General features: G+C 48.0%; 1 protein-coding gene across 1 annotated transcript; it reads right to left on the reverse strand.

Moving 5' to 3' along the window:
• Positions 1-1,101: 1,101 nt before the first annotated feature.
• Positions 1,102-10,707, reverse strand: DACT1 (dishevelled binding antagonist of beta catenin 1). Its single transcript, XM_058807060.1, has 4 exons — positions 10,351-10,707; positions 7,886-8,018; positions 6,105-6,260; positions 1,102-3,845 (listed from the first exon to the last, which is right to left on the reverse strand). Exons 1-4 carry the CDS (start codon positions 10,705-10,707, stop codon positions 1,984-1,986), a joined length of 2,508 nt encoding a protein of 835 aa, XP_058663043.1. The 3' UTR covers positions 1,102-1,983.
• Positions 10,708-27,068: the final 16,361 nt, after the last annotated feature.

Consider the following 27,068-nt stretch of genomic DNA (forward strand, 5'->3'; position numbering starts at 1 on the left):
CGCAGATTAAAAAATAAAATGTGCCTCTTAGGAAAAGTGTTCCCACTGTCTCAGAAGCTGCTCCCTGAGATGTTGAATTCTGAATGGATCCTTCCTTTCCACATTCGTGATGGAAGGAAATATGGGGGAAAAAAAACCTGCTCTGCCTTTCAGGTGGGTGACAGCAGGAAGGACACAGAGGAGCCACAAAGGAGAGCTCTGCTCAGACCTTGCTGTGGAATGGACAGGCTGCACTCATATCCCTGATATATGGACAGGCTGCACACATATCCCACATATCCACACCAGCCACAGCACCCACTCCAGTTGTTTGTCCATTGCTTTGTGGATGCCAAAGCAGAAGATGAACCTGCAGCAACCAGCTCAAGCTGCCCAAAACCTCCAACCTTCCCACCAGGCAGCTCCAAAGGTTTTTGTGAATGGAAGCAGTGCTGCCTATGGAGGGCTCCTTTCTCCTTTGCTGCCAGATTCCTATCCAGTCCCAAGGGAATGAGACAGAGACCAGTGACCAGTGACCAGACCCAACTGTCACCTTCCATGACCCTGCTAGGGCTGTAACAGAGCCAACAGCCAAAGGCACAGAGGGCACCATGGACAGGCAGCCTGTGCTCTCCTGCACCCAGCACAGCTCCCAGAGCACACAGCTCTGGGGGATTCACTTACTGGACATTCCATGGGGACACCTGTTGTGTCCCACAGATCGATTTGGTTACAGAAACCAACCATCTGTCCCCGTGTTGTACCAACCAAAGTCTGCAAGCACCCAGACAGAGAGCAGGATTAATGTTATACTTCCATCTGCTCTGAAACATGAGCTGCCCGTCAGCAACAACCTGAAGATGCCTCTGAGCTCCTAAATCCCACCTTGCAAGCTATGAGAAGAACAAGAGAAGCCATGACAAGCCAATTTCCTCAAAGCACAAGTCATATCCACAGCAGCATTTTAAACTTGCCCCTTTTCCTGCATGGCTGAATGCAAGGAACATTATCAGGTCACATCAGGAGGCATCTAAGTGGTGACAACATCAATATAAAAGCACTGATTGGTTCTGCACCAACGTAACAAACTTTAAAAAGTATTAAAACAGACTGTTTATTACAGCATATGATGTGTTATATTAATTTACACAATGATATATATATATATATATATATATATAAAAACAGCCATTGATGATGTACAGTAAATTTGACATCAACAGGAATATTAAAACTACTGATAACTCATGCACATGACATGCATATGGGTTTTTTTTTCTTTTTCAAAAGCAGTTTTACACAATATAATGAAGTTACTAAGCCTTGGTCAGCTGCTCCAGCTGCAGTTTACTCTGGACACCACCACCATCTGCAGTGGGACTCCCAGGAGATCGGAGCAGAGTGCACTCTAGAGAAGGCGACTTAACCTTGGAGACAGATTGAACAGGAGCCCTTTCCTGGTGGGGGAAGGCTGGGGGAGGACAGGAGTGAGTTTCAAGAAGAGAATCAACAAGAAAAGAAAAAAAAAAACAGACCAGAGTACCAGAAGGAAAAAGTTCAAGATGTGGCAACAGCAGCAGCAGAAAGGGACAAGCAAAAACATTAAGAAACACCTTCACTCCCTCCCCTTTATTCCCTAAAACCTTATGACCTTAAGCTGTCGATATCCTGTATAAGACCCAGAACTGGAAAAACTAGGCAAGGAAGATCCATTCCCAGAAACATTTTAGCCTTTTCTCAAAGCCTTCTGACACCACGCGCTGGAGGCTGTTCACCACTGAAATGGCAGTGTTGTGTTGTTGGGATTTTTTAAACAAGTGTAACGGTCTTTTATTTCCACATAAAAGGCACTAGTATCCACCCAAGTTCTGAAGACAAGTGACATAATTTACCTTAAGTTTTAAATATTTGTATTAAAAAAAAAAAAATCTGTGGAAATATGTACAAAAAAAAAGCACCTTGCTTCCAAAAGCAGAAGCAGATACATTCCACCAAGTCACCTCACTAGACAGTCGTCATGAGCTTGAGGGAGCCTGACCGAAAGCGGAGGATCTTCTTCTTGAGGTTATGGGAGGCTTTGATTTTGACAAAGGCCTTGGCCGCATTTTCATGCAGCTCTGGTGCCGTGACTGTTTGGATGGGGAGCGTCTGGACAAACTGGGACCAAATCAGGCCCCCGCTCTCATCAGAGTCACTGGTGGTCGTGCTCTCCCCTACAAACTCCACCTCGCTCAGGCTTGACTCACTGTCTCCAAAGCAGTTCGTGGTGTAGTTGCTCTGCTCATCCTCGCTCGTGTCCACCACGGTGGAGTGGAACAAGGACTCACACTCGGCCGAGTACTCCGAGTCGCTGGCCACGTAGGCATAGGGGCTGACGTAGGGCAGGGGCACCTGTGAGTAGACCCCCACGCCCTCCCGCCGGTTCCTCCTCGCCCTCCGCAGGGCCTCCTCGTAGGAGATCTCTGCCGAGGACTTCCAGCGGCGGTAGTCGGCACGCTTGTGCTTGGGCTTGGCCACCACGACCTCCCGGCCGTGCCCGTGGGAGCGGAGGGCGGATCTGTGCAGGCCGGCCTGCCGGCCCGGGAGGCTCGGCTCCAGCGGCAGGCCGCCGCCTCTCTTCCCCCGCGACGAGGGCTTTTTCAGTTTCTTATTTGTATCCAACTCCTCGGGGAAGCGGCACTTCTTGCCGACCAGTTTGGCTTTCTCCCTTAAGGTCTGTGAGCTGTTTTCCACCCCGTTGGCAAGGTGGGACCTGTGTTTCAACGCAGAGCTTTTCAAAATCTTGACGTTGCGGGTGCCTTTGTGAAGCTTCATGCTCTGCTGCTGGGCCGGGATGTACTGGGCGTTCACCAGCAGCCCATCATCCAGGCTCTGCGAGGAAGAGCCCTCGCTTTTGAAATCCAGCGCGGGCCTCTCCTCTACAGCCGGTGACGAGGAGCGAGCGGCCTGCAAGCTGCTCTTCAACAGGATCTTTTTGGGAGGCTGGCTGACCCTGTTCTCTGGCTGCAGCACCACCGGCTTCCCTGGGGTGTCTTTGGGAGATGCAGCAAAGAGCTGGCCGTTCTCCTTGGGGCCATCCCCGGCTGTGCCCGCCATGTTGCGGCCCAGCTCCAGCGGTGCTGGTTTGGCGCCCCGTGGCAGGTGCTTGCTCTGGAGCTCTGTTGTTGTGCTGGGTGGGAAAGCTGCTGGCAAAGGGGCCTTCCTACTCTCCACCTGCTCCCCAGCTGGCTCCCTTGCCCTCTGCTTTAATGGGGAGGGAGCTGTGTGGTCCGGAGCAGGAGCCCCACCAGGAGGCAAACACACCACCGCCTTGGAGCTCTTCAGGTTCACCACATTGCCATGGGCCACCATTGCTGCCGGCTGCCGGACACACATGCTCCCGTGCCTCAAGATCCCTTTGGCGGCATCGGCGTTGAGACTCGTCCGGGGTTTGTTAGTCCTTACTGCATGAGTCTTCTTCTGAACCAGGCTTAAGATGTAGCTGTCTATCCTCTTGCTGGTGGAAGGGCACGGAGCCGGCCAGGAGCTCTGCGTGGGGAAGGCGCTGGCGGATTGTCCCGAGTCTGTTTCGGATGGGGTGCAAACGTCGTTCAGATCGCAAGGGAGCCTCTCCTCTTCTCGCTGGGGGTTCTCAGTCACGGGAAGGAGGAACATGGGGCTCTGCACAGCCACGGCGTGGAGCGGGCTGGGGTAGCGGTAGATGTCGTTCCCGTTTTTAGACACCAGATCGCACTGGTACTTGGGATGAACATCTGCAACGACATCGAGGGAATTTGAGTGCGGTGTGGATAAAGAGCGACAGACAGAGCCTGCGGTCTGGTCCTCATGCTGGCCTTCCTTATTATAGTCCATCCAGCCTATGAGATCTGAAAGGCATTTTAGGAGAGTTTAGAGAGCCTGCCAGGGACAGCTGTGCTACGTTTTTAATGTGCTGCCAAGGACACCGGTCCATCTAGGCACACAGTGCAAAGCTTTAATTACAGCAGCAGCAGTTTTGCCACCAGGGATGCTGTTCAAGCAACACAAAAAGCAGCACTATCCTTCTGTGGGTCTCCCTGTCACTGCATCCATGTGGGATTTACCCCACAAGGACTACATGGTTAAAACAATAAAAATCACAGCCCTAATGAGAATGTGTACATTGGTTTCAAACCTGTGCCCAGGTTGTTAAGATCTTCCTATCTTCCTTTCAAGCCACCCAGAAGTCTGCAAGGGTCTCTTATTTGTTACACAGTCACCTGTGAAACTCTGCAGGCCTCAGCATATATAAATTTTAAATCCAAAGAGAAACATAAAAAATACAGACAAGAGAACAATTAATTCTTGTAGCTTATTGACAAATTTCACTTCTGGATTCTTTCAAGTATGTCTCAGGTCAGGAAAAAAAATCCAGACTTAATGTTATTGTTTTTATTATTGTTACTACTATTATTATGATACTATTTATAGCAATGCCAATAGTAATAACAGGTGCTCCTTTTGAGTGATAAGGGGTTAAAGAATGGGAAACGTGTTTTCACACAAGGAGTGCAGGTCAATCCAGCTGACATCCTAGCCTTGGCTCTGCAAAGAGAGTTCTGCCAGAGAAATCCAGTGCATTTCACGATGCATGAGTCAGATTTAATGGCTAGTTACTGGCTAAGGAGCTTACTAGAGAGGTAAGCGACCTTAAGAGCAGGGCTTCCACCCAAACACCTAAGATTACTATTATTTTTTAAGCTAAAGTTGCCTCTGTCTTCTTGGGTAGGGGTACAATCTAAGTGATCCTCTGCCAGTCCTGTTTTCTGCCCTTGGGCTGGAAACTTCAGCCAGGGTACTCTGATTGGAATGCTCAGTGCTCATCACTTATCTAAGGCTTATTTCAAAGAGGTCTCATGGGCATTGATGAAATTTGCTGATAGAGATGATGTTCCTGTGTGAGCAGGAGAGGATGAACAGGGAAGGTAGGAGCATAAACTTGCTCCAGATCACCTCTCAGTTTTCCTACATTTCCTAAATTCTATGTTGGCTTCAAGGAATGTTGACAAAAAGGCATTTTTGAAATTTGTCAGTTTGTGAAATTTCATCCCTGAAAGTGAGACTGTATGAATAATGAGAGGTTTACGTTTTTGTGATGTATACAGAAAAAACAGCAATGCAATCAGCTGGAATTCCTTGTGTGTGTGTGTTTTTTCTTGTTTTAATGTATGGCACATGAAGATCACATAAACCTTACAACAGGGAGCATTAAATTACCTCGAGCTGCTCACAGGAAAACTTAGAGGACTTGTCAGCATCTCAGAATGAATGTATTCCAGGCTGCATTTTCCCAATTCAGAAACACAAGAGCATGAATTATTCTGTCCTTGATTCACAACAAATCACTATAAGGTAACCTTAAGGAGCAGAATGCAAAGTGGAAATGCTGTGGTTGGAATCATCCTCCCCAAGCCAGAATGAGCTAAAGCTTTTGAAAAGCTCTGCAGTCAGTAACACTGGATCACAGCAGCCCTATTGAAGAGTCTCTTCTGGAGAACAGAGGAGGCCTTCCTATTGAACCATACCACAAATCAAGGCTTGCATCTTCAGACTGGTCTCTGCACAAGAGACAAAATGTACCTGGCCTGTTCATGATGTCTATATAAATGAAGAATACACCTCACCATGCTCACCCAGGGTCAAGGACCATCAGAATTGACAAAATTACTGCTGAAAACATGTGCCCTGACCCCCTAAAACCTGTAGCCAGCTCCTTCCTCTGTGACTTTAATGCTGACATAGCCAAGAACTATTGTTAATTATTGCTATTCACTAAAAATGCTTTTCTAAAGAAAGAGAAATCAGCTGACTGATGTGTTTCTGTGTACAGGTACCACTGCCCTCTGCTGGGTAGAGCAGCTGCCAGATCTTCACATGCCATTTTTATGCGTTTAGAGTGACAAATTCATATGCAAAGCTGGAGCAGTGGAGGGCAAACAGTCCTGCCTCATGACCCATGTACGTGAGAGGCACTGGGATCTTTTCAGAGCATTATATGGCACATGAAAGGAAGAAGGGTTAATCCAACCCAGGTACTCCTGAGGCAGTATTTCCAAAGCCAAAGCCACCTCCTGGAGTATGATGTATTCCACCTGCTTTTACTATACCTGCAGATTTAGGGCGTCCATCTGAGATATTCAGTGTTGCCTCCAAAGGGCTGCAAAAGCAAGTGCTAGAATGGCAACTGGATAAACACTCACTGAAGACAGAGTTAGATGAATTGGAAAGCGATCCAGAAGCTCCATCACTCAGCTCATAAAACCCTATAAAAATAAGAGTTTGGATTTATATTAGTTATGTCTACACAAAGTTACTATTTGTGTCCCTAGAAAGTCAGTCAAGCTGGTGTTTGAGTTGGCTTGCTCTAACAAGTAGTTATGGGATTTCATTCAGTCACCCCAAAAACAGCCAACAATTTAGTAATATCCTTAGTGCCATGAATTTGCTTTGTTTAAAAGTAAAGCACTTAAAACAGCAGAACTTATCTTAGCATATGGATTTTTTTTTAAAACTTTACAAGGGTTGGGGTTCTAGCCCTTTCAGGGATTTTCAGATTTTAGCAACAAGGATCCAGGCTGTGTTTGGCAGCTCACTCATTTAATACAGTGTTATACTTCCAAGCCAGACTCTCCAACTATTACTTAACTATAAAAGTGTTGGGCCCAATGATATCCATTACTTTCCTCAAAGTTCTGGAGATAAACATAGTATTTGTGGATTACAAGAAAAAAGAAAAATGGTAAATAATGTGCAGATGCAGCAAATTTAATTTCCTGGTAAACTGGGACTACTCAAGGAAAAATGACATACCACAACCAAAATTTAAATTGTTCATCTAGGAGTAAGGAATGCAGAGCATGCCTACAGAATGGGGATGCATCCTGGAAAACAATAATCTTGGAAAGGGCTTAGTCAGCGTGGAAAAGCAGCTTAATCAAGCTTAATGATATGGCAAAAAAAAAAAAAAAAAAAAAAGCTAATGAGATTGTTGGATGTACAAAGAGGCAAATGAATAGCAGCAGGGAAATGACTTCAGCAGTCTACATGGCCCTGGTAAGAAACACTGGAACGGTGAGCCCAGTCCTTGAATCCAGCATGCATAAAACAAAGCTAAAAAATTGGAAGGAGGCCACCAAGCTATTTAGGAGCTTGGAAAAATGCCTTAAAATGAATGACTTCAAGAACTTGACCTGTTTAGCTCATCAAATGAAAGCCAGAATTATAATGTATAGCACCTCCAAGAGGAGGAAAAGCTGGCTATTAGAAAAAACCTTTCTTCAGGGGAGAAAAGGATATAAAAATATCAGTGCTGGAACAAGTCAGATGCAGACTAGAAATTAGCAATGGCTTTAACCACTGCTAGTTGGAGGATTCTCCACTTTTTGGTGTGTTCAGAACAGGTCTAGGGGCCTCTAGGAAAGGCTCCCCATAGTTAAATACCACTTACTGGCTTCAACACAGTTAGAATGAGATGAAATTCAATATATGGGGGATGAAAGTGTTTGATTCCATGCTCCTTTCTGGTTGTATGACCACTTTTGATAGCCTCCTCCTGATAATGGTGCTTCTTTTCACCATTTTTCCTTCAGCCTCCTCCCTAATATACCCGACAATTGGAACTTTTCGAACTAATGTGAGGATGGCCTTGAAAAAACAAATGCCCCAAACACTAAAAATCTAATTAAGCTTGAAATGCTCCTCTGAAAGAAGCAACCAGCAGCCTTTCTAGTGGTCACTGAACTCTGTTAGTAGGGATTAATTATCATCAGAGTGTGAACGAGATGTAGACATTTACTGCTGCAGTACTGAAAACTCCAGCACTAAAATCTACAGCCAGTTTAATTCGAGGTCCCAGGGGAGGCTGGATTTTGCTGAGCACTGCCCTTACCTGAACTTGGACGACTGTCTGTCTCCAGGTGCTCATCTGTCGTTTTCTCCACGTCCAGGCGGAGATCACTTATTTGCTTATCCAGCTCTTGCAACTGATTTAATAACCCAGCATCCCTCCTCCTCAAGCAGTTCTGCAAAAGAAGAGGACAAAGAACATCAGCTCCTTCAGTGGGGCAGATGTGAAGGGGTCCCAAGGACCAACAGACTTCTCTATCTAAGCCTTGTGAAACGCCTCATCGATATTCTTTTATATAAAAACCAAACAAAGCGCTGACATTTTAGATGGATGCTCTGGATAAATACTTCAGTGAAAAATTATGCAGGCACTTCATCCCAGCCTGTTCCAGCCAGTTCTGCATGAGGAGCATGTCCCACAGCTCAGGAAGACCAACGGGCTGTGCTGACCACAGCTGGAAGAACAAAGCTGGATTGTGTGATAGGGCCCAAGCAGACCTGTGCCCATGGAACGGGCAAGGATGGCCGTGCCAGCCGAGCAGGGCACGTTCCCCACCACACTGGTGTTACTCAGAGATCACATCTGCTCACACAATGGCACCAAACAGCTCTGCCAACAAGTGCCTGTGGTGTGGGAACCGCCTCGTTCTGCTGCACATGATGAGCTCAGAGTCCACCATGCAGAGAGGGAGATTCCCAGGGCTGGGATCACAGCCCTTTTATTAGTTTTGCAGTGCAGCAGGAAGGAAGAGTAATTCTTCCTCTTCTCCCATTATAATTGTATGAAATTGCTGCGAGATGAATTTTAAGGCTATTTATGAAGGTAATTTGATGGCATAAAATAAGCAATAAGAAATTATTTTGCAAGGCACTCATTAACCCACGGTCAACACAATCAGTTTCCCCCAGTGTATTATAATGTTGCTTATCCATCATCTGTTCAGCTTCATACCCTTTAATTGCTCTGGCTTTGGGGAAAGGGGAGGAGGCAGGAGGAAGGTTCATCTACTTTTGTTTCTTTGAATGCATCATTTGACTGGTACCCAGGGGTGCTCTGACACATTCATTGCAATGAGTTTTGATCCTCATAGCTGGACTAGTTCTGAACCCATTAAATCCAGGATAATCTTTTCCATAGAGTGAACCAGTCATAGAATCATAGGTTCATAGAAGGGTTTGGGTTGGAAGGAACCCTAGAGATCACCTTGTTCCAACCTCCTTGCCATGGGCAGGGACATCTTCCACTAGACCAGTTGCTCAGATCCCTGTCCAGCCTGGCCTTGGGCAAAGGGAGAGCAAATGCTAAAAGCACCAGCAAGCACTGGTTGAAGACGTGCTGGCGTTTAAGGCCATCCTTTGGAGAACCAAAGGGGTGATCCCAAGCCTTCTCCCCCATTCCTGCGGGAGCCAGGGCTGGCTGGCAGCCCGGCTGGAGGAGGTGATGTGTTCAAGGGATGACTTCGCTGCGCCACCTACTGCCACCAGCGCCCCCTCCCCCAGTCAGCACCGCATCTGGTTCCAATCTGCAATGTCAAGTGCACAAATTAAAGTGCTACCACAAATCTCCGACTTTTTTTTTTTTGAGTAACGATTCCGTGGTCCTTCACTACGGCTCTCGGCCGCCAGCCAGCCCCTTCTCAGCAGAAAAAAAAAAAATATTTTTGTCTTTTTAAAAAGGAAATAACCCTAACCTAACTAAACCAAAAGGATAAAAAGAAAAAAAAAAAAAAAAAGAAAGAAAGGAGGAAAAAGGGGGGTGGGGTGGGGAAAAGAAAAAATCAGGGAAATAAATCACGCAATCCAACTTCTCCCTGGGTGAAAGCAAATGCTGAGCCGCGCACAAAGAGCGCCAGGCACAGCTGTACGCTATTTTCATTGAAAAATGATCTGCCGCTTCATGCCGCCCTCCATCTCTTCCCACACCAGCTCCAAAGCGCGTCGTCCAACAAAAGCATCCCTTCCTTACGGGCCCGATCCCGCCGGTGCCCGAGCGCCCGCTGCCTCCTCCCGGGGCTGGACCCGGAGCCGGCTCCCAACTTCCATTCATGGCAACGGCGGCGCCTCTCTTGCCATGATTGGAAGTGGCACCGCCGGCCCGGCTCCGGGACCCGAGGGGAACCGTGCGGCCACCGAAACAACGCCGGCACCACCCGGCCACCTCCGAGCTGTCACCGGCCCGCCCTCACCTGCGCGCCGTGCCGGGTGACAGCGGGCCGGGGGTGCCGCCCGCGGGGCGTCCCTGCTCCTTCCTCGGCTCTCCGCGGGCAGCGACACGGGCACACCCGCGGGTCACAGCGACACGGGCACACCCGCGGGTCACAGCGACACGGGGGCACCGAGCGGGTCACAGCGACACGGGCAGCACCAGCGGGTCACACCGACAAGGGCAGGACCCGCGGGTCACACCGACACGGGGGCACCGAGGGGGCGCGCATCGCCCGGCGCTCCCCGCCCGCATCCCGCGGCGTTCACCACTCGCATCCCGCGGCGCCCCCCGCCCCCGCTCACCAGCTGCCTCCGCAGGAGGAGGATGTTCTCCTCCAGGAACTTCTCCTCCAGGCTGCGCGGCGGCGGCCCCTCTGCCGGCGGCTCCCCGCGGCCGCCCTGCGCCCCGGGCCCCGCTCCCGCCGGCCGCCGCAGCAGGAGGCTCTTCACCAGCAGCTCCTGCCGCTGCCGCAGGTACTCCAGCTCGCCCAGCCCGGCCAGCGTGGCCTCCAGCCGCTCCCGGGTGCGCTGCCGCTCCGCCTCCGCTTCGCCCTTCTCCCGCCAGCGCGCATCGGGCTCCCGCGGCGCCCCCGCGGCTCCCCCCGCCGCCTGTCCCGGCCCCGCCGCCGCCGCGGCGCTCGCCACGGGGCTCGCCTTCATCGCCGGGGACGGGGGCGGCCGCTGCTGCCAGCCCTGCCCGCGGGGGCACCGCGCCGAGCCCCGCGCCGATGCCGCCGCTGCCGCCGCCGCCGGGCGCGAATGGTCCGCGGGGCGCCCGGCTGCTTCCCCGGCTGCCGCCGCCCCGCGCCCGCCCACCGCCCGCCTCCCTCCCTCCTCCAACCCTCCTCCATCCCTCCTTCCCGCCCGCCTTCCTCCCCGCCCGGCCGCGGCTCCACGCCCGTGGTCGCCTCGCTCTTCATCTTCATCTTCTTCCTCCTCCTCCTCTCACCTCCGCTCGCCGCGGGGTGCGGGAAGGTGGGGGATGCGGGAGTGCAAACCGTTGACCTTCCCAAAAACTCCATCCGTGACCTCTGGAGCCCTGCGCGGTGTAGTCACGGACGATCACAGAGTGATGACGGACTTATTATTATAGAATGGCAGAATGGTTTGAGTTGGGATATTAAAACCACCTCGTTCCAACCCCGCTGTGCCATGGGCATGGACACCTCCACTAGGTGCTCCAAGCTCCGTCCAAACTGAATATCCCTGGAACACTGCCAGGGATGGAGCATCCACACCTTCTCTGGGCAACCTGTGCCTCACACCCTCACAGAGAAGAATTTCTTCCTAATTTCTAATCTAAACCTGCCCTCTGTCAGTTTAAAGCCAAATGCTGCTTGTACAGACCAACACATCCAAACCAGGAGGAAAAATGATGCATCTGGGGGGAAAAAAATCCAGGCATGAAGAGGTGAGGGTGTAAGGAGAGGGAAAAGTGGAGAAAAGCAGAGGAGAACATGGAAGTCCTTGCACTGGGGTGCTGACCATGGCATGGGCAGTGGGATCAAAGCACTGGTGAGCAGTCGATTCAAAGCCTATGTGAATAAACCAGCCCCAAAAAGCCATAATGAAGTGAACTTTGCAGCAGCACGCAGGCTAATTGCAGCAAAGGATCTGCAATTAGGTTTTCAATGGGCATGTGGTGGAAAGAGGCGGAGAGTGGAATGCAGATGCTGAAGGGGAAAAAAAAAGGAAAATGTTAGTTTCAAAATAGAGTGAAAATTGACTTGCAGACATGTACTAAGGGGAGAAAATGGAAGAGGAAGAAACAAGCATTGAGTCCTCCACAAAGTGGGGTTTGTTTGGGAAGATGTGAGCCCACTGTACAGCAGCTCTCATGGACATTATGAACATAGTGAAATGCTCTTTCTCCCTATCCCTGAAAAGATTATGTTTGTGGTACTGGAAGGTCTCAGATGGAATTTGTCTCCTCACTGCCCTGCTGTTTGCAGCACACAACACATAGTGCTGTGCCATACCTGGTGGGTCCTTGTCCTGAGAGCCACAGCTGGCAAAATCCTTTACTTCACAGTCCTCTTAAACCACTGTAAAGTGCTTTCAAAACAGGACATCCACTTCTTCTTGCAGCTTAAAACCAGCTCTCCCAAATCCTGGCCCAGATGCAGGTGAGGACACGTGCTCAGAGGATGGTTGAAGCTAAAGCCATCTCTGTTTCTTTTTGCAGCTTCAGGTCACAGCTGTGGCAGTGCAAGGCATCTGTGGTCATCTTTTAGCTTGAATTGGGAGTGACTTTTCAAAGGGTGTCTCCACATCATCCCAGCTCACCTGAGGTTGCTAAGATAAACCGGAAATAAAAAGAAGCCACATGCTGGACCTCTGTCTCTCTCCTCCTTTTGTGTATCTGTGCCCAAAAAAGGCCCAGAAATAGGTTCAACCCCTGCCCCACAGCATTTAGGCCACCCATGCTGACTTAAAAATCCACTCCATGGCTTTCCCTCTTGCATGGATCTTGGCTCACAGCATCCCTGAGCATGTTGATGCTGAAACTTGTATTGCAATGCAGAGTGACTTTTCCAAGAGCACCAGAAGCTCTCCAGATATGGAAGCAAAAGCTTCCACATTTTCCTTCACCCTTTGTAGCCAGGTTTTGCGTATAGCTCTGTGCCTTGTATGTGTTTGCACAAAAAGCTTCATGCAATATTTATGCAAAGCTATTTCAGCTCTTTCTGAGCTGTTGTGCGCTGTACAATGTGCATGTTGCTTCCAAAATAAAGTACAGCGGAATAAAATCTGTTTTAATGATATTTTTTTTTTTATTTTGCCACTTATCATCTGGTAGATTTCAGTCTGATTCCTCCCTCCCAAGTCACCTCTTTCACTTTGAGGAGTACAAGGTGCTGTCTCCAGGACTCTCTGCTGACATTTCTGTGTTCATCCTTCACAGTGCATTAGTTCCTGAAAGGAAAAGAACCACAGGAACTGCCAGAACAGTCAACTCCCTACATCACACAAGGGGAGAACACAGCTTGGAGTGAACCAGGCTCACTATGTGGTTATAGGATCAGCAAGGAGGAAGGGAAGGAGAATCTGATGGAGAGAAACTGAGCTTTTTCCCCATAGAGGAAGGAGTGAAATGCCTGGGAAGCAGTGGGACTGGGGAGGCTGGACAGTATGGGAAGAAGAGATGTGCAATTGAGCAGCCAGCAAGAAATGACAATTTGTGTGAATAATAGAAGGAAAACAAGGCATCACCTAAGACAAAACAAGGGAGGGGAGTGCCACAGAGACCATTTGAGAACCAGGATGCAGCTCATGGAGTGCAGGTCATGGAGACAAGGGAGGAGAGAGCCTGGAAAGGCAGGGTATGAAGGCAGGAGAAAGAACAGAGAATGAGCATAAAGTACAGGCCTTTTAATTTACTCAGGAAGCCACTCAGAAAACAGCAAAATGAAGGGCCCATAAGCAGAAAATGGGACAATAAGGTGAGGAGAAAGGGGTAGGTATCATTCTTAAGTAAAATGAAGATTTTAAGCACATGGGGAACAAGAGACTAAGATTGGTTTCTCCCCTCTCAGTTACACTGCAGTTGATAATCCCAATGAAAAACCAGTCTGAGAGAAGAGAGAGGCCCCAGTCCCCACATTAGCTCTGCCTGGACCTTTGGAGTTTTGAGATGTTTGGTTTGTCTCAGCAAACCAAACACCTCAAAACTCTTAGCAAGGGTTGAATAATAGGACTCTCACATGAAAAAAAAAATTGAGTCCAAAATTGTCTTCCATTCATCTCCTTGCTTATAGCAAAGCTGAAGGACTTGCTCTTACACTCCTTTGGAAAGCTGCTATCCCTTCATTGGGGTATTCAGGTTAAATTCTCCACAAATGATCCCAGATTCCCCACTGAATGTGGAAACAGCAAGGAGTGAGGCAGTGAGATGTGTGCAGGTAAGGAGAGGAGCTGATGATTGAGGAGCTCTGTTGCTAGGATGTTGTGAGAGATGTAACTGTGTCTGCTACAGAGGCGGTTATGAAATGGCTCATCTCTCGTGATTATCCTGCCTCATCTCCTGTGCTTGTATTATTAAGTGGTGGAAATGCTGTGTTCCTTCAGGATTCATAGTGGGGAATGAAGAGATGATCTCTGCCCCACAGAGCTTACAAGACAAGAAAGAGCTGCCTCTGGTAATATAAAAGGAGTCCTGGGAAAGTAGTGGTTGGCACAGTGAACTCCCAACCCACAGGCAAGGGGTGAGAGATTCTGACCCCCATCTCCTGGTCATTTCCTTCCCACTGGGAGCAAACCCCTAATCCCAACCCACACATTTGTCTTTCACCCCGCTGATCATCAAATTTAATTTAGATTGAATGAGGCCAATTAACACTTGTTGCTTTTCCTAGGTTCATTTCTGACCTGTCACACTAAAATGAGTGTAGGGAATTGGAAAAAATGAGGAACATGACAATTCCCTGTTGGTGAAATGAAAGCAAATGCTTTCCTTGCTCATTGAAACACAGCAGGGTGACACAAACACTTGGGGACTATGCCTGAGACCCACAGCTGTCTGATCCTTTATTTTAATCTATTCTAATGTTAATTGTCCAAGTATTTCTTAATTGCATTGGATAATATAATAGGGCATAAATCTTATCAGCAAATCAGCCTAGCATCAGCCTGTGCTATCATATTACCATGGTTACATTATTATTACAAGTGAACCTTGTGCTCATTACTAACCACAAACAATTCTAGCAAACAAGCTAAACTGGAGCAAAATATCCTGGCGGTGTTTCCATTTTTTGTCAAACAAAACTAATTTCTCTGGGTGCTAGGTAACGACAGCATATCTACGATGCATTTTCAACCCTCTGCATTTATTTACTTGCATTTGTACAGCGCTGAAACATTTCCCTGCTGTCAACAAGGCGCAGAGGCCAGATTCTTGGAAAGTGGAGTAGAATCTTTAACACAAACTCACGGTATTCAGATGACAAGCACTGCCCCAGCCTGTCAAAACACTGCCACGTTTGTGGTGGTGTGACTAAAACTGCTGCATTGGGAACCCCTGGCAGCTTGATTAGGTCCCTCAAGGGCCCAGTTTCTCAAGGGCTGGCTCTCATCTGCTGTGGCTGTGGTCTCCCATCAAAAGACATTTTCCAGGGGGTCACTGTGAGAGTCCAACTCCCCTCAGCTGATACAGGAGAGGAGGAGATGTGATGGATCCAGTGAGGGCAGTGCTGCCCTTCTCTCCTCCATCCTGTTCATTTGGGCATTTTCTGTTGTTGCTCTGCTGCAGAGCATTGTTCCACCAGCTGTGCTGGGAGTGTGGCTGGAAAATAGATCTCTATTCTGGTCTGAGTTAAAAAAAAAAAAAACCAAATAACTTCTTTCCTTTTTTGCTGATATTTCAGTGATCCACTTTTAAGGGTGAGCAGTTGTGCTGGCACAACAGGGACAGCAGAGCTGTGCAGGAATGGGGAGAAGAGCAGGAAACCCTCCAGCAAAAACCTCCATCCAGACGGAATGTGGAAGGAAGGATGGACTGTTTTCAAAATAAGAAGTCACCCAGGAGGCCATGGAAGAGGATGCAGACAACAGCTGCTTGTGGGGAAGCAACATTAGAGCTTCTCCAGACATTCCTGTCAGACTGCAAGCCATGCAATGACATTCATTTCCTTTTCACAGCAGCCCATCTGTTGTGTCAGGGAAAGGGCTGGTTTTGGATCACCCACTGCTGCCTCCAGCACTGTGGTGCTCCCCAGGGCCATGAGAAGCCCACTTCATGCAGAACCTGTGGAGGAGAGGTGAGCCCTGAGCCCAGCAAGGAGTCACTGCTGCTCAGCAATGCCCAGTGCCTGCCAGGTGTCACACTGGCAAAGGGGATGCTAAACTTGCTTCTAATCCCTTGATTAGGGAAGATCTGTGAGAAAATTTGATGGAAAGGTGGAAAAGACTCAAGGGTGACATTCTCATTCTCTACAACCACCTTAAAGGAGGCTGTAGCCAGGCAGAACCATAGGAAATGGCCTCAGGTTGCACCAGGGTAGGTTTAGATTGGATATTGGGAAAGATTTCTTCACTGACAGCGTGGTCAGGCATTGGAACAGGGTGCCCAGGGCAGCTGGGGGTGCTTGAAGTGTTCAAAAACATTGTGGATGTGGCACTTGGGGACATGGGTTGGTGGTGAACACAGTAGTGCTGTGTATGTGGGTGGACTCGAAGACCTTACAGATCTTTTCCAACCTTAACCATTCTGTGATTCAATGAAAGCCAGGCAAGATCAGCTCCATTTTAACCTTTCAATGAAAGCCAGGCAAGATCAGCTCCATTTTAACCTGTGTTCTAAGGATAAGAGAAGTTCTGATAAGGACAGCACAGGGAGGGAGAAAATGAAGTTCAACAAACCAGTGTCACTTATGATGCTCACAGCTGACAAGAACCAGAGCTTGAAGCTCCCACCCTCATGGTTCACCACAAAGAAACTTCACCAGCATTTCAGCAGATCACCTAATTCATCATGCCCTGATGCTCACTGATGGGGCTGCATTCCCTCCTCAGGCTCATGGACACTTCAGATAAGTCAGAGCTGGACTATTCCAAGTGACACTTCCTTTCCCACTTTTTTTTTTCCCTCATCCCCAAGCAGATGATGTCAGTTGAGTTCTGCTCCAGTTACTTTCAATTCATCCTTACAATATCATGTCTGGTGTTCTTGTGTTTTGACTCCTTTTCTTGTCCTGGACTGGTTTCATATATATTTTTAAAGTGCCTAAATTTGGATGCATGAATTTCTGCTTAGTTTAATGCCTTCTTACACCCATGCTGCCAGTGTTCATTGAGCACTTTGGGCTGTGGACAGCCCTCAGCATCATGGACTTTGTGAAAGAATACCTATTAAACTGTGAGCAATCAGCCACTGGGACTTCAATTACAACTTGAGATTTAGACAGCCTGGGAGAGATTCCCAACAGAAGGAATTTTACCAGGGAGGAAGGGACATAACCTGCAGTACAATTTACATTCAAACTGCCTGTGATGAAGGCACAGGTGGCTGCAGCTGTGCTCTTTGGATGGCCTTGGGACCCCTCAGCTCAAGCTGGCACATGATGGGAGCCTGGAACTGGGCAAAATACTCAGAGGAAATAACAGGAATGAGTCTCTTTAGTGTATAACAGCAGCAGGTCAAGGAACCACTGAAAAAACCCCAAACCATAAATCATTTTGCCTGAAAAAGTTCCTTTTCCACTGCTCTGAGGAGAACAAACACAGAGCTCTTGCAGGAAGGTGTCACTGGCCCAGGCTTTGCATGAGTGAGTCACATAAAGCTGGGAAGGTCAGGGGTGCAGCCACGGAGCCCAGGGCACAAAACCAGCAGGGTCTGAAAGGGCTCTGGAGGTTCTTGCTGCCAGCCTCTGAGCCTTACCGTAAAATCTGAGCTGAAGAGCTGCAGGTTTTACAGAATGACCCACAAATCAGCTCCATTCTCCTTTAAGAAACCTGTGCAACTCTTTTCCCACCTTGCAGGATGGGAGCAGCTCTGGTCCCTGCCGTGGGAACAATTATTCCTGCAGTTCTTCCCTGTATGTTTTGTCACTTCATCCTCATGTTTGCCTGACTCCTTAAAAGTCTTTTCCAACCTCAATGATTCTGTGGTTCTGTAAAAGGCTGGGTTTGAAGTCAGGTGCAAACTGACCTGCAGAGGTACCTGAATTTCTGCTGGTTTATGGGTTTTTTTCAGCATTGACCCTCTTATCAATCTTGGCATAAGAGGGAATAACACTTTTTAATCTTCTCTAATGAAAGCTTTTGTCCTGGAAGAAAGCATTTTCTATCAACCCAGGCACCTGCAAACGTGCAAGAGGAAAGAATGGCATTTCAATTTCCAGAAATTATTGGCCCAAAAACTTTGATCTGATTCTCACAGATGAACTGTTCATTCAGGGCATGCTGCATCTTTACATTACCATCATTGCTGCTGCATTGCCATCAGATGTGCAGACAGGACTGTATCTTCACAAAGAAAAATAGAAAAATAGCCTGGAACATGTTATTCCATTTTAAAATCGCCAATCAAAGCCTCTCTCATATGGCACTGCTTGTCATGGGACAGCAGTGTCCTGGACTGAGCCAGGAGCCCTCCAGACCTGGGAGAGCAGTGGGGGAAGGAAGGTTTGGTTTGTCCAGAGGCCACTCCACCCCTGCAATTTCAGCTCCTCCCAAAGGCAGATTCTGGGAACCTTTTGGATGCCCCTGCAATGGGCGGGTATTGTTGCCCAGAACTGTTCCCACTTTTCAGATGATTACCTCCCAGCGCTTCTCAGATTCCAACTGTTCGTCTCATGCATAATGGATTTCATTTCAAGCCTTTCATCTGTGCATAAGTTTTCCATCTATTTCCATCCTGGTCTCAGATACTCTTCTACCTGTAAAGCAGGAAAAATTCTTTATTTTCCACTTCTTTTCTGGAACCTCATTCCTCTCAAGCACAGCTCCAGCTTTTTTGCCACCAAAAGGCTGTTTCAGGGGGTGAGGTTCACACCGTCTTGCTGCAGATTTTTGGGGACACCTTGTTTCCAGCAGCATCTCTGCTGGCTGCAAAGCCCACTGCCTGCAGCCGCTCTCAGCTCCCTGCTGTCGGTGAGGGATCAATTGTATTCCTGGGATCACAGCAGGCCAGCTTAGCTCATGTCACCCACTCCTTGTAGCCACCTACACCCCACACCAAGGGGAAGCTGGTTACAAGCACCAACAGAGGCCATCAGGAGGCCTGCAGGGTCTCTTCAGCTGGGCCAGCAAAACAGCATCACAGAATCACAGAATGGCTTGGGTTGGAAGGGATCTTAAAAATCATCCAGTTCCAAACCCTCAGCCATGGGCAGGGACACCTTCCACTAGACCAGGTGAACTACAGAGTTGTTTTGCTTTTAGGTTTTTTGGTTTTTCTCTTATTTTTTGGTTGTTTTTTTGGTTTGGTTTTTTTGTTTGTTTGTTTGGTTGGTTGGTTGGTTGGTTTTTGGTTTTTTTTTTGTTTTGTTTTTTTTTTTGTTTTGTTTTGGTTTTTTTTTGCTTTTTGGGGTTTTTAAAAATTTATTTATTTATTTAAACACTTTGGTTTATAAATTTAAGCCTTTATCTTCAGGCAGATGCCTTAAAAACAGACACGGCTCACGCAGGAAGTAGATGTTTGATGAAGGAATCCTATGTGAGTTTTTTCTTGGTCTGAGCTACAGAGAAGGTTAAAAGTGGATCCTTACAGTCCCTGTTGGGATTGAATAGGGTCCTGGAGACAAGCAAACCCCTCAGGCAGCAACCCTGGTGTTGGTCCCTGCCTTGGGATCACTGATGGGAACTGCAGGACATCCAGACTTCTCCAGGAGCTGTGCCAAGGCTCGTGTTAAATGTCCTAAATGTCCTTAACCCTCTGTTCTCTCTCCTTGGTCACCTGGTGGCAGGGACAAGCCGTGGAGATGGTTTGGAATAGCAGTGAGAGCAGATTCAGAGGAACCAGCCTTCAAAGCAGGAATGCAGAGCTCAGCAGTCAAACACCCAGCAGTGTCTGGATGCCACTTCTTTTCCAAATCCTTTCAGATGCAGCCTAAGGGTTTAGAATTGACTTTAAAAGCTGGGGAGGGGAGCCCTGATTCAACAGAAACAGTTAAGCACTTAATAACATTAAGCACGTGCTCAAGTCTCTTCCTATTCAACGAAACACTTAAAGCACATACTTCACCCCTCTCAGATGGCCCAGAACCAAAACATTGAGTTCTCAAAATTTCTTCACTCTTTAATTTTGGAGGGACAGGAATTCGAACTTTGATCCATGTTTTAGAGGGTCCCTATTTGCAAATGACTCCAGCTCCAGAACTGCACACCCAAGTGCTGGCACATTCATATTTTGGGCTGGGACCTGAATTTTTCAGCTTGTGCCTCACTCTGATCGATGCTTGTGTTGATCATGGAGGTTGAAGTGCAGGCAGGGAGCTGTTAAACCCTGTTTCTATGCAAGGTTGGAGTTGATGATGCTTTCCCCAGCTCCCCCTCCCTGGGATGCAAAGCTGAGGCACCACCTCAGTGTTCAGTGGGTGGATGCTCAGCCCAGGGTGTGCAGGACTTGCAAAGCTCCTCCAGTTTGGCTGCTCCTCCAGAAATGTCAGGCCTCTGCAGCACAGCTCCCAGAACTGAGTGAAATCCTCAGGTCTGGTTATTATCCAAATGCCACCCAGCACCCACTTAGAGGCTGCAGGGGGAAAGAGCAAAGGGAGTGAGATCAGGGAATGCAGCAGAGGAAAGGGATGGCAGCCAAGGGGGAGATCCTCCATCTTCCTCCAAGCTGTTGTCTCCAGCTTTCAGCAGACTGAAGCAAACATCACCACGTTGCCTCCTGTACATTTCCAAATGTCACTGCTTCCTCCAACACTTTCTGTTCTTTTTTCCCTGCTGGTTTTTCTTTTTCTTTTATTATTCATTTCAATTTGCTTCTAACAAAAGCTGAGATCCTCCAGAGCAGAGCAGCAGGCATCGAGAAAGGCAGCAAACAAATAAATCAACCCCAAAACATCTGGGCCACATGGCCAAATCCAGGCCTGCTTCCCATCTCACAGCAGTGCCAGCCACATCTCAGTGTGTGGAGCATAACTCTTCTCCTCTCTCCCTTTGACAAGGGAGCTTCAGGGCTGCTGGCAGGCCAGGAGAGAGCTAGGAAATAAAAGGCCAGGCTTGTTCCAGGGAGACTGAAAACAAATGGATTGCCAGTTGTCTGGGTGAGCAGGGCAAGTGGCAGTCAGATGTCTGAGGCTGCAGGAGCCCCTCCAAGGGAATTACCAATGGCCTGGAGAGGGAAGAAAATGAACCTGGTTAAAAACAAAAAGCAGAATTTCAATGGCTGCATCTTGGGCCTGACAGTAAGAGCATCACTGAAGGATTGGCTGGTTGCCAGAAGATGAGAGGAGGAAGGAGCATCCAAGGGCTATAGGGCCCAGGAGGAGCTGTCACTTGGAGCAAAAAGAGGCCTAGGGAAGCAGCAGGCCTTTCCTTGCTGGTCATGAAATTGGCTAGAAGCAAAATTTCTAATACAATTTGAAGTCTTAGCAAGCAGGCTTTCTCTATTTTCAGCATGCTGGACATGCAGGAAATATTTCCTCTAATCAGGTGTGTTGTGAAATTTACAGCAGGGTATTTATTCCCTCATAATCCCACATCCTCACTGCAGCACACTCCTGAGCTAACCCAGAAACAGCACTTTCCTAGAACTCATTTGCATGGATCTGTCCCTTACTGGAAGACCTTTTATGGTCTTGGAGGATTTTCTAAAGGGGTTTCTGTGGTGGTACTCACTGGGTGTCTCCAGTGTGACTCACTGAGTGTCCCCAGTATGACAGATGACTCTGCCTTGAACTTCCCTTAGGGCATGTGCTGCTGCTTTCTGTGACATGGCTTTGCCACAAAAGCCATAATATTCCTCATCTATCCATGCTCTGCTCCTTCCCAGGGAGTCTGGCACAGAGAGTGACCAGGACACCATGATGAGGAGAGGCAGGAATGACAACTGCCTTGGGCAACACCTGCCTCAAACTTACCCTGTGAATGTGCTTCCCACTGTGTCTGCTCTGCACCACAGCATGTGGGCTGGAGATACCAGGAATCCTTCATTCCAGAAGAGTGAATGTCCCATCTGACCCAGTGGGACAGGGATGGGGAGACCTGCCTGATTTGAGGCCCAGAAATGAGAGCAGAGCTGGCATCTGCACACGAATCTGAGCAGCCACCGTCTGGCACTACTGACACAGAATCAGGCTCCTTCACACCCCTGGATGTGGAACAAGGATTACTCCTGGGAAGGAGCAGGTAATAAATAATTAAAAGAAGTCAAGCAGCAGCTCCTGGCAGCCCAGCAGAGCTGTGAGAGCTGTCAGGCTGGGCTGGGCACTGTGGGGCTCTCAGACTCTGCCTCTCTGCCTTTGAGGTGGTGATGCTGAGGCCTGCTGGTCCCACAGATGTTTTCCCAGCTTTGCAAATGGGCAACATCCTGGAGCAAGGAGCTCTCAAAATAACCTCACTGCACTGCAAGAGACACCAGGCACTGCTGAGATGAGGAACACACCTTCACCTTGCATGGTGGCACCAACCACAGAGGGCTGCAGTGCTGGCAAGGACTGGGTGGCAAGTGTTGGTACAATAACAAGGGTTTGGCTCCTGGGTGTCACTCTGTGCCCTCCAGGCCATTCCCTGTCCTCTCTCAGCCTCCCTGAAGATGGAGCAAGATAAAAGGAACAGGCTCCCCAGGAAAGTGGTCACAGCAGCAAGCCTGCCAGAGTTCAAGATGTGTTTGGACAACACTCTCAGGCACAGGGTGGGGATTCCTGGGGGTGTCCTGTGCAAGGCCAGGACTCCATGGTGCTTCTGGGTCCCTTTCAAGTTAGGATATTCTAGGAAAAGATGAGGAGAGGCTGGACCCAGCCCAAGAGCAACATTCAGGCTGCAAAGTGCTGGCTGGACTGTGCTGATCCCTCAGATCCTCCCCTGTAGCTATGATATTTTCTGAAAAATCCTTTCTTTACAATTTTTCCTCTTGAGAAGCTGAAAAGCTTCAAGAACAAAATGTAAAGAATGATTATTTGCGGTTGTAAAATACAACAGGTGGATCTGTGACTGGTCTCATGTAGCTGTTTCTAATTAATGGCCAATCACAGTCAGCTGGCTCAGACTCTGCTTTAGATCCAAGCCTTTGTTTTTCATTCTTTTTTTTTCTATTCTTAGCTAGCCTTCTGATGAAATCTCTTCTTCTATTCTTTTAGCATAGTTTTAATATAATATATATAATAAAATAATAAATCAAGCCTTCTGAAACATGGAGTCAGATCCTTGTCTGTTCCCTCATCCTCAAACCCCTGTGAACACTGTCACACTCCCCAGCTGTCCCCAGCCCCCAGGCCATGTCCAAGGGAGTGTCCCAAGCCCCAGTGTGGGTGTGTAACCCTGGGTTTACCACAGCAGGGGTATTGCCAGCACTTCCAGCTTAGTGCACAAAGCCCTGGTGACCCAGGCTGGATTAACCAAGAAGGAGGGGAAAACTCCAAAGGTTGTTACCCTCTCCTGCCTTCCCAGCAGCTTATCCAGGCAACCTTTTAACTAAAGTGACCAAAACCATCTTTCCTTCTTTTCCTTAGTGCACAAACTGGCTTATTTTCTATCCCACAGCAGTACTGGGAACCTGCAGCTCTCAGGGAGCACTGCAGCAGCCACCCTGGCAGATTTATTGGGGCAGCCATCACTTGGTTTCCCTGGTCACCCTCCAAGGATTTACAGCCCCTGTGCACTGAGGGTGAACAAAGCCCTGCTGTTCCTCATCACAGACCTTATGACTGTGTCCATGGGGAGGAGGCTCCAAACCTAGATAACCTTTGGGAGGAGAAATGGCCATTCCTGGATTGAGCAGGAGAGACAGGCAGGAAGGAAAGAATTCACAGTGCTCTGGGAAATCTCAGAGAACAAGGCTGGGAGTTAGCAATATTTGTAAGGGTGAAGAGGGTTAGTCATGGGGCAGCAGGAGCAGGTTGGTAGCAGAGTTTGTTCATGTAAACTTGGTTTCTGGACCAGTTTTTTCTTGGTTGTAACACAATTAAAAGTAACTTTTGCACAGGATCCAAGTTCCAGCTCCTTCTTCTATCTACAGAGCCCAGGGTGCCTTGAAACCTGCACCAGCAGCTCCTGTTCTGAGTGGACTGCACTCTGTGACACACAGCCATGAGGCACCTACAGGCATCTTTTGGAGCAGAAGGGCTGATAAACTTTCAAAGGATTCTCTGGAGCCCGTGCACTTTGCCCTTCCATCTGTGCTGGGGCTCTGATCTCCCTGTAACCAGGAGCTCTACCAGCAGCACTTCTGACAGACTCTGTGATCTCTGTGCTTTTCCTCTTAGCCTGCCCTGAAAGACTGGCATGAGACTTGCACTGTGCCACTGTTCCATCCTGCTGATGGCTCTGACCATGAATGCCACACAGCTGTTTACTGTACCCTCGGTGCTGGAGTCAGCAGCCATGGAGAAAGGAGGGTAAACACTCATTACTATGCAGATTTCAAAGAGAGCTGCATCTGTGCCTGCCTTTCTGCTATGTTTGGTGACATCTTCACAGGACAAAGTGGAGGGTTTTTTTCCTTAACTCTTACATTAGCAGGGGAAGTATGAATTTGTTGTGATGGTAGTTGTCATATGCACAAAAATCAACTAAAAAAAGAAACAAAAAGCTCCCAAACAAACAGTAACACAATTCCCTGGGACTGAAGATTCTGCATCTCAGCAAGTGGCTTCCTGGAGGAATATATCCACAAAGGATTAAAGTCCCATCCTAATTAGAAGGGAATCTCTGAGACAACCTTTTCCACAAAGGAAACAAAAAGGCAGTGCTGACACGTCTAATGCATATATTAACACTAAAGACATGGAAATTAATTGGATTTATTACTCTCACAGCTGCAAAGATGGCTCATTTCTAAGTTTATTTTACAGAAAGTGGCGGGAGGAGTGGGATTTAATAGTCAGCTCAGTCAAGCTAATGAGCCAAAACTAATGGTCTCTTCTTGTTTAGAGAGGTCCTGGCTCAGTGGAGCACCTGAGCTTGTGTGTGGCTCCCAGCATGGTGAGAGTCCAAGGGATGCTTGGCATCTGCTGGAATGTTTGCTGATGAGCAGGACATGCACAGATGCTTAAAGTCTGGGAGGAAGAGGAAGAATCTTTCCCAATGGCAGCCAAAATCAATGGGATGATCCGTGGGGATCAATCCCTGTATCATTTTTGTCCTGAAGAAATGCTCCAGAGACAAAAACACAATGAGAATTCAGTCCATTTCCAGCCAGGTTAGTTTTCTGCTAATTTACCAAGCACAACCATCTTTCCAAGAGGTTGGATCCATTCCAAAAGAAAGGCACAGCTTCCTTGTGCGGGCTCCAGCAGGTAGGACACTGGGACAGGGAGGCAGGAGCTCAGCTGCAGCTCAGTACTGGCACCAGCATCCCTAAATCTCAGCCTCTCTCCTGTTTTCTAGGCTGCATCACTTGAAATGACATTAAAAGGTTTCTAAAGAAGCTCTCAGAGATCTCTCCTCTCCTGTAGATGAAGAAAAACAGAAGCTTTTTGATGGGAAAACTGAGCATGGAAATGGCAAGATGAGTGTTGTTTATAGAGCACTTACCCCAACCCTCCATGAGAGGATTTGGAGGATTTTGGTTGCTTCCTTCCCGAATTAGAAACCAATTTTCTGAGCCAAAGGCAGGCTGCCTTGGGCAGGGAGGTGTTAAACTAACAACAAAAGGGAAAGGTGCAAAGAGGGAACAAATGGAAACTCATTTAACACATAATGAAGGTGCTGAGAACAAAATTAATCAAAGCAAAGAAGGAAGTGGAGAAAAACGCTTTCATCACCTATTCACCAAAGGTAAGTCCTGGCTAATAAACAGGAATCTGTTGTACAGCAAAAATTTGGCCTAGCTGGAAAGATGGAAACCTGGTGGGAAGCTCATTGGAGTGTTAAAACCATGGCTTTTAGGGAGACTGAAGTGAGGATAAGATAGGGACGGGTTAGAAATGGGATCATGAGCATCCAGGTCATTGGACTCAGTAGTAAATGAATCTGAAAATTGATGGCTCAATCATCTAAAATAGAAAGTACAAAATAGACCAGCCAGTGTCTGCAGTGGAGCACAAAATCAAACCTGTGAACCATCTGAACATCCCCCCAAGCAGCTGCCAAAGGCAAGGAGGGGAAAAGGGCCAGATTGTCACAGGGAAACTTCAAATGGAGCAAATCTGCAGGAAAGCTGCCTCCAGCACCGAGACAGGCGCCGTGCTTGTGAGGGATGATGGTGATTATTTGCTATCTCAAAAGAACTCACACATCCAACAGGGAGAACTGTGGATCAGACCTTTTTTTCTTGGCAGATACAGAGAATCTGATCACAGCACTGAAAACACACAGTAGCTTAGGTGGGAAATGATTGCCACTCAAAAACATTTGTTATGTGCAGATGGAATAAAATCAAACCCAGTCAGACATTGCCTTGCTGCTGTCTCAGGCTGCTGTTACCAACCTGAGAACAACCACGGGCAAACTGAGTTCAGAATAAGAATTTAAACAGAAAAAAACCCACCCCAAAACAACACCCCAAAAAAAAAAAAAAAATCCCAAGAATGATAATAGAGAATATTGAAGAACATTTCTCCATACTGTCAAAAAGCCACAATCTGACAAGTGAGGGACTGTTCTAGTGGTTAAAACAATACCTCTTCATCAAGAGGAGAACAGAGATATCCTTCATAAACAAATGGGGAACAGAGATGCTGAAGGCAGTGGGTACAAATCCAAAGGTAGGATCTATAGATCATCCATATGGGAAACAAAAGGGTAGGAGACAGCCAAGAGAATTAGGGCAATTGCAGCAATTTTTTTTTTTTTTAAGTGCAGGGAATCTTCTCGTTTTCCATGTGGGGGACAATAGCCCTGCAGAAAAGGCAGCAGCAGAAAAGCACCAGTTTTTGTGTTTGTCCTTTGAAAACACCCAGAGGGTGAAGTGACACCGCCTGGGGCTGATGACACAGCTTTGCCCCCAGTGGGCAGTAGGGTGATCATTAGGCAGAGATCAGATATTTTTAAATAAAGGGGTTTCTCCAACCTGCAGCAAGGCAGAACTGTCTGTGCTGGGCTTTTGCCTCCCAATTTCCTGTTGATGCTCTGCTAACAGAAGGAGCTCTGGGAATTCCCATGCAGAGGAGAGGCCAGAAAGTGTGTGAGGTAACACTGGGTAACAACAACATGGGTGCAACACCAAAAACACTGGGAGTGACCTTCCAGTAAATCTCTCCCCCATCTCCACTGGTAGTTATGAGCCAGTTGTGCTATTGGCAAACAGATCTTTCCTGTCCTCCTAAAGAGCAGCAGGATTGGCCTCCTGGATCCCAGAGATTAAATCTCAGGAGGAGCCTGTGCTGTTGTTGCTGGATACTGCCCTTGGAGCAGCAAGAAGGACCAGGGCACTGGGTGGGACAGGATCTTGCAGACACTCCCCTACAGCT

Source organism: Ammospiza caudacuta, chromosome 6 (assembly GCF_027887145.1).
Source record: "Ammospiza caudacuta isolate bAmmCau1 chromosome 6, bAmmCau1.pri, whole genome shotgun sequence".
Classification (NCBI taxonomy): domain Eukaryota; kingdom Metazoa; phylum Chordata; class Aves; order Passeriformes; family Passerellidae; genus Ammospiza; species Ammospiza caudacuta.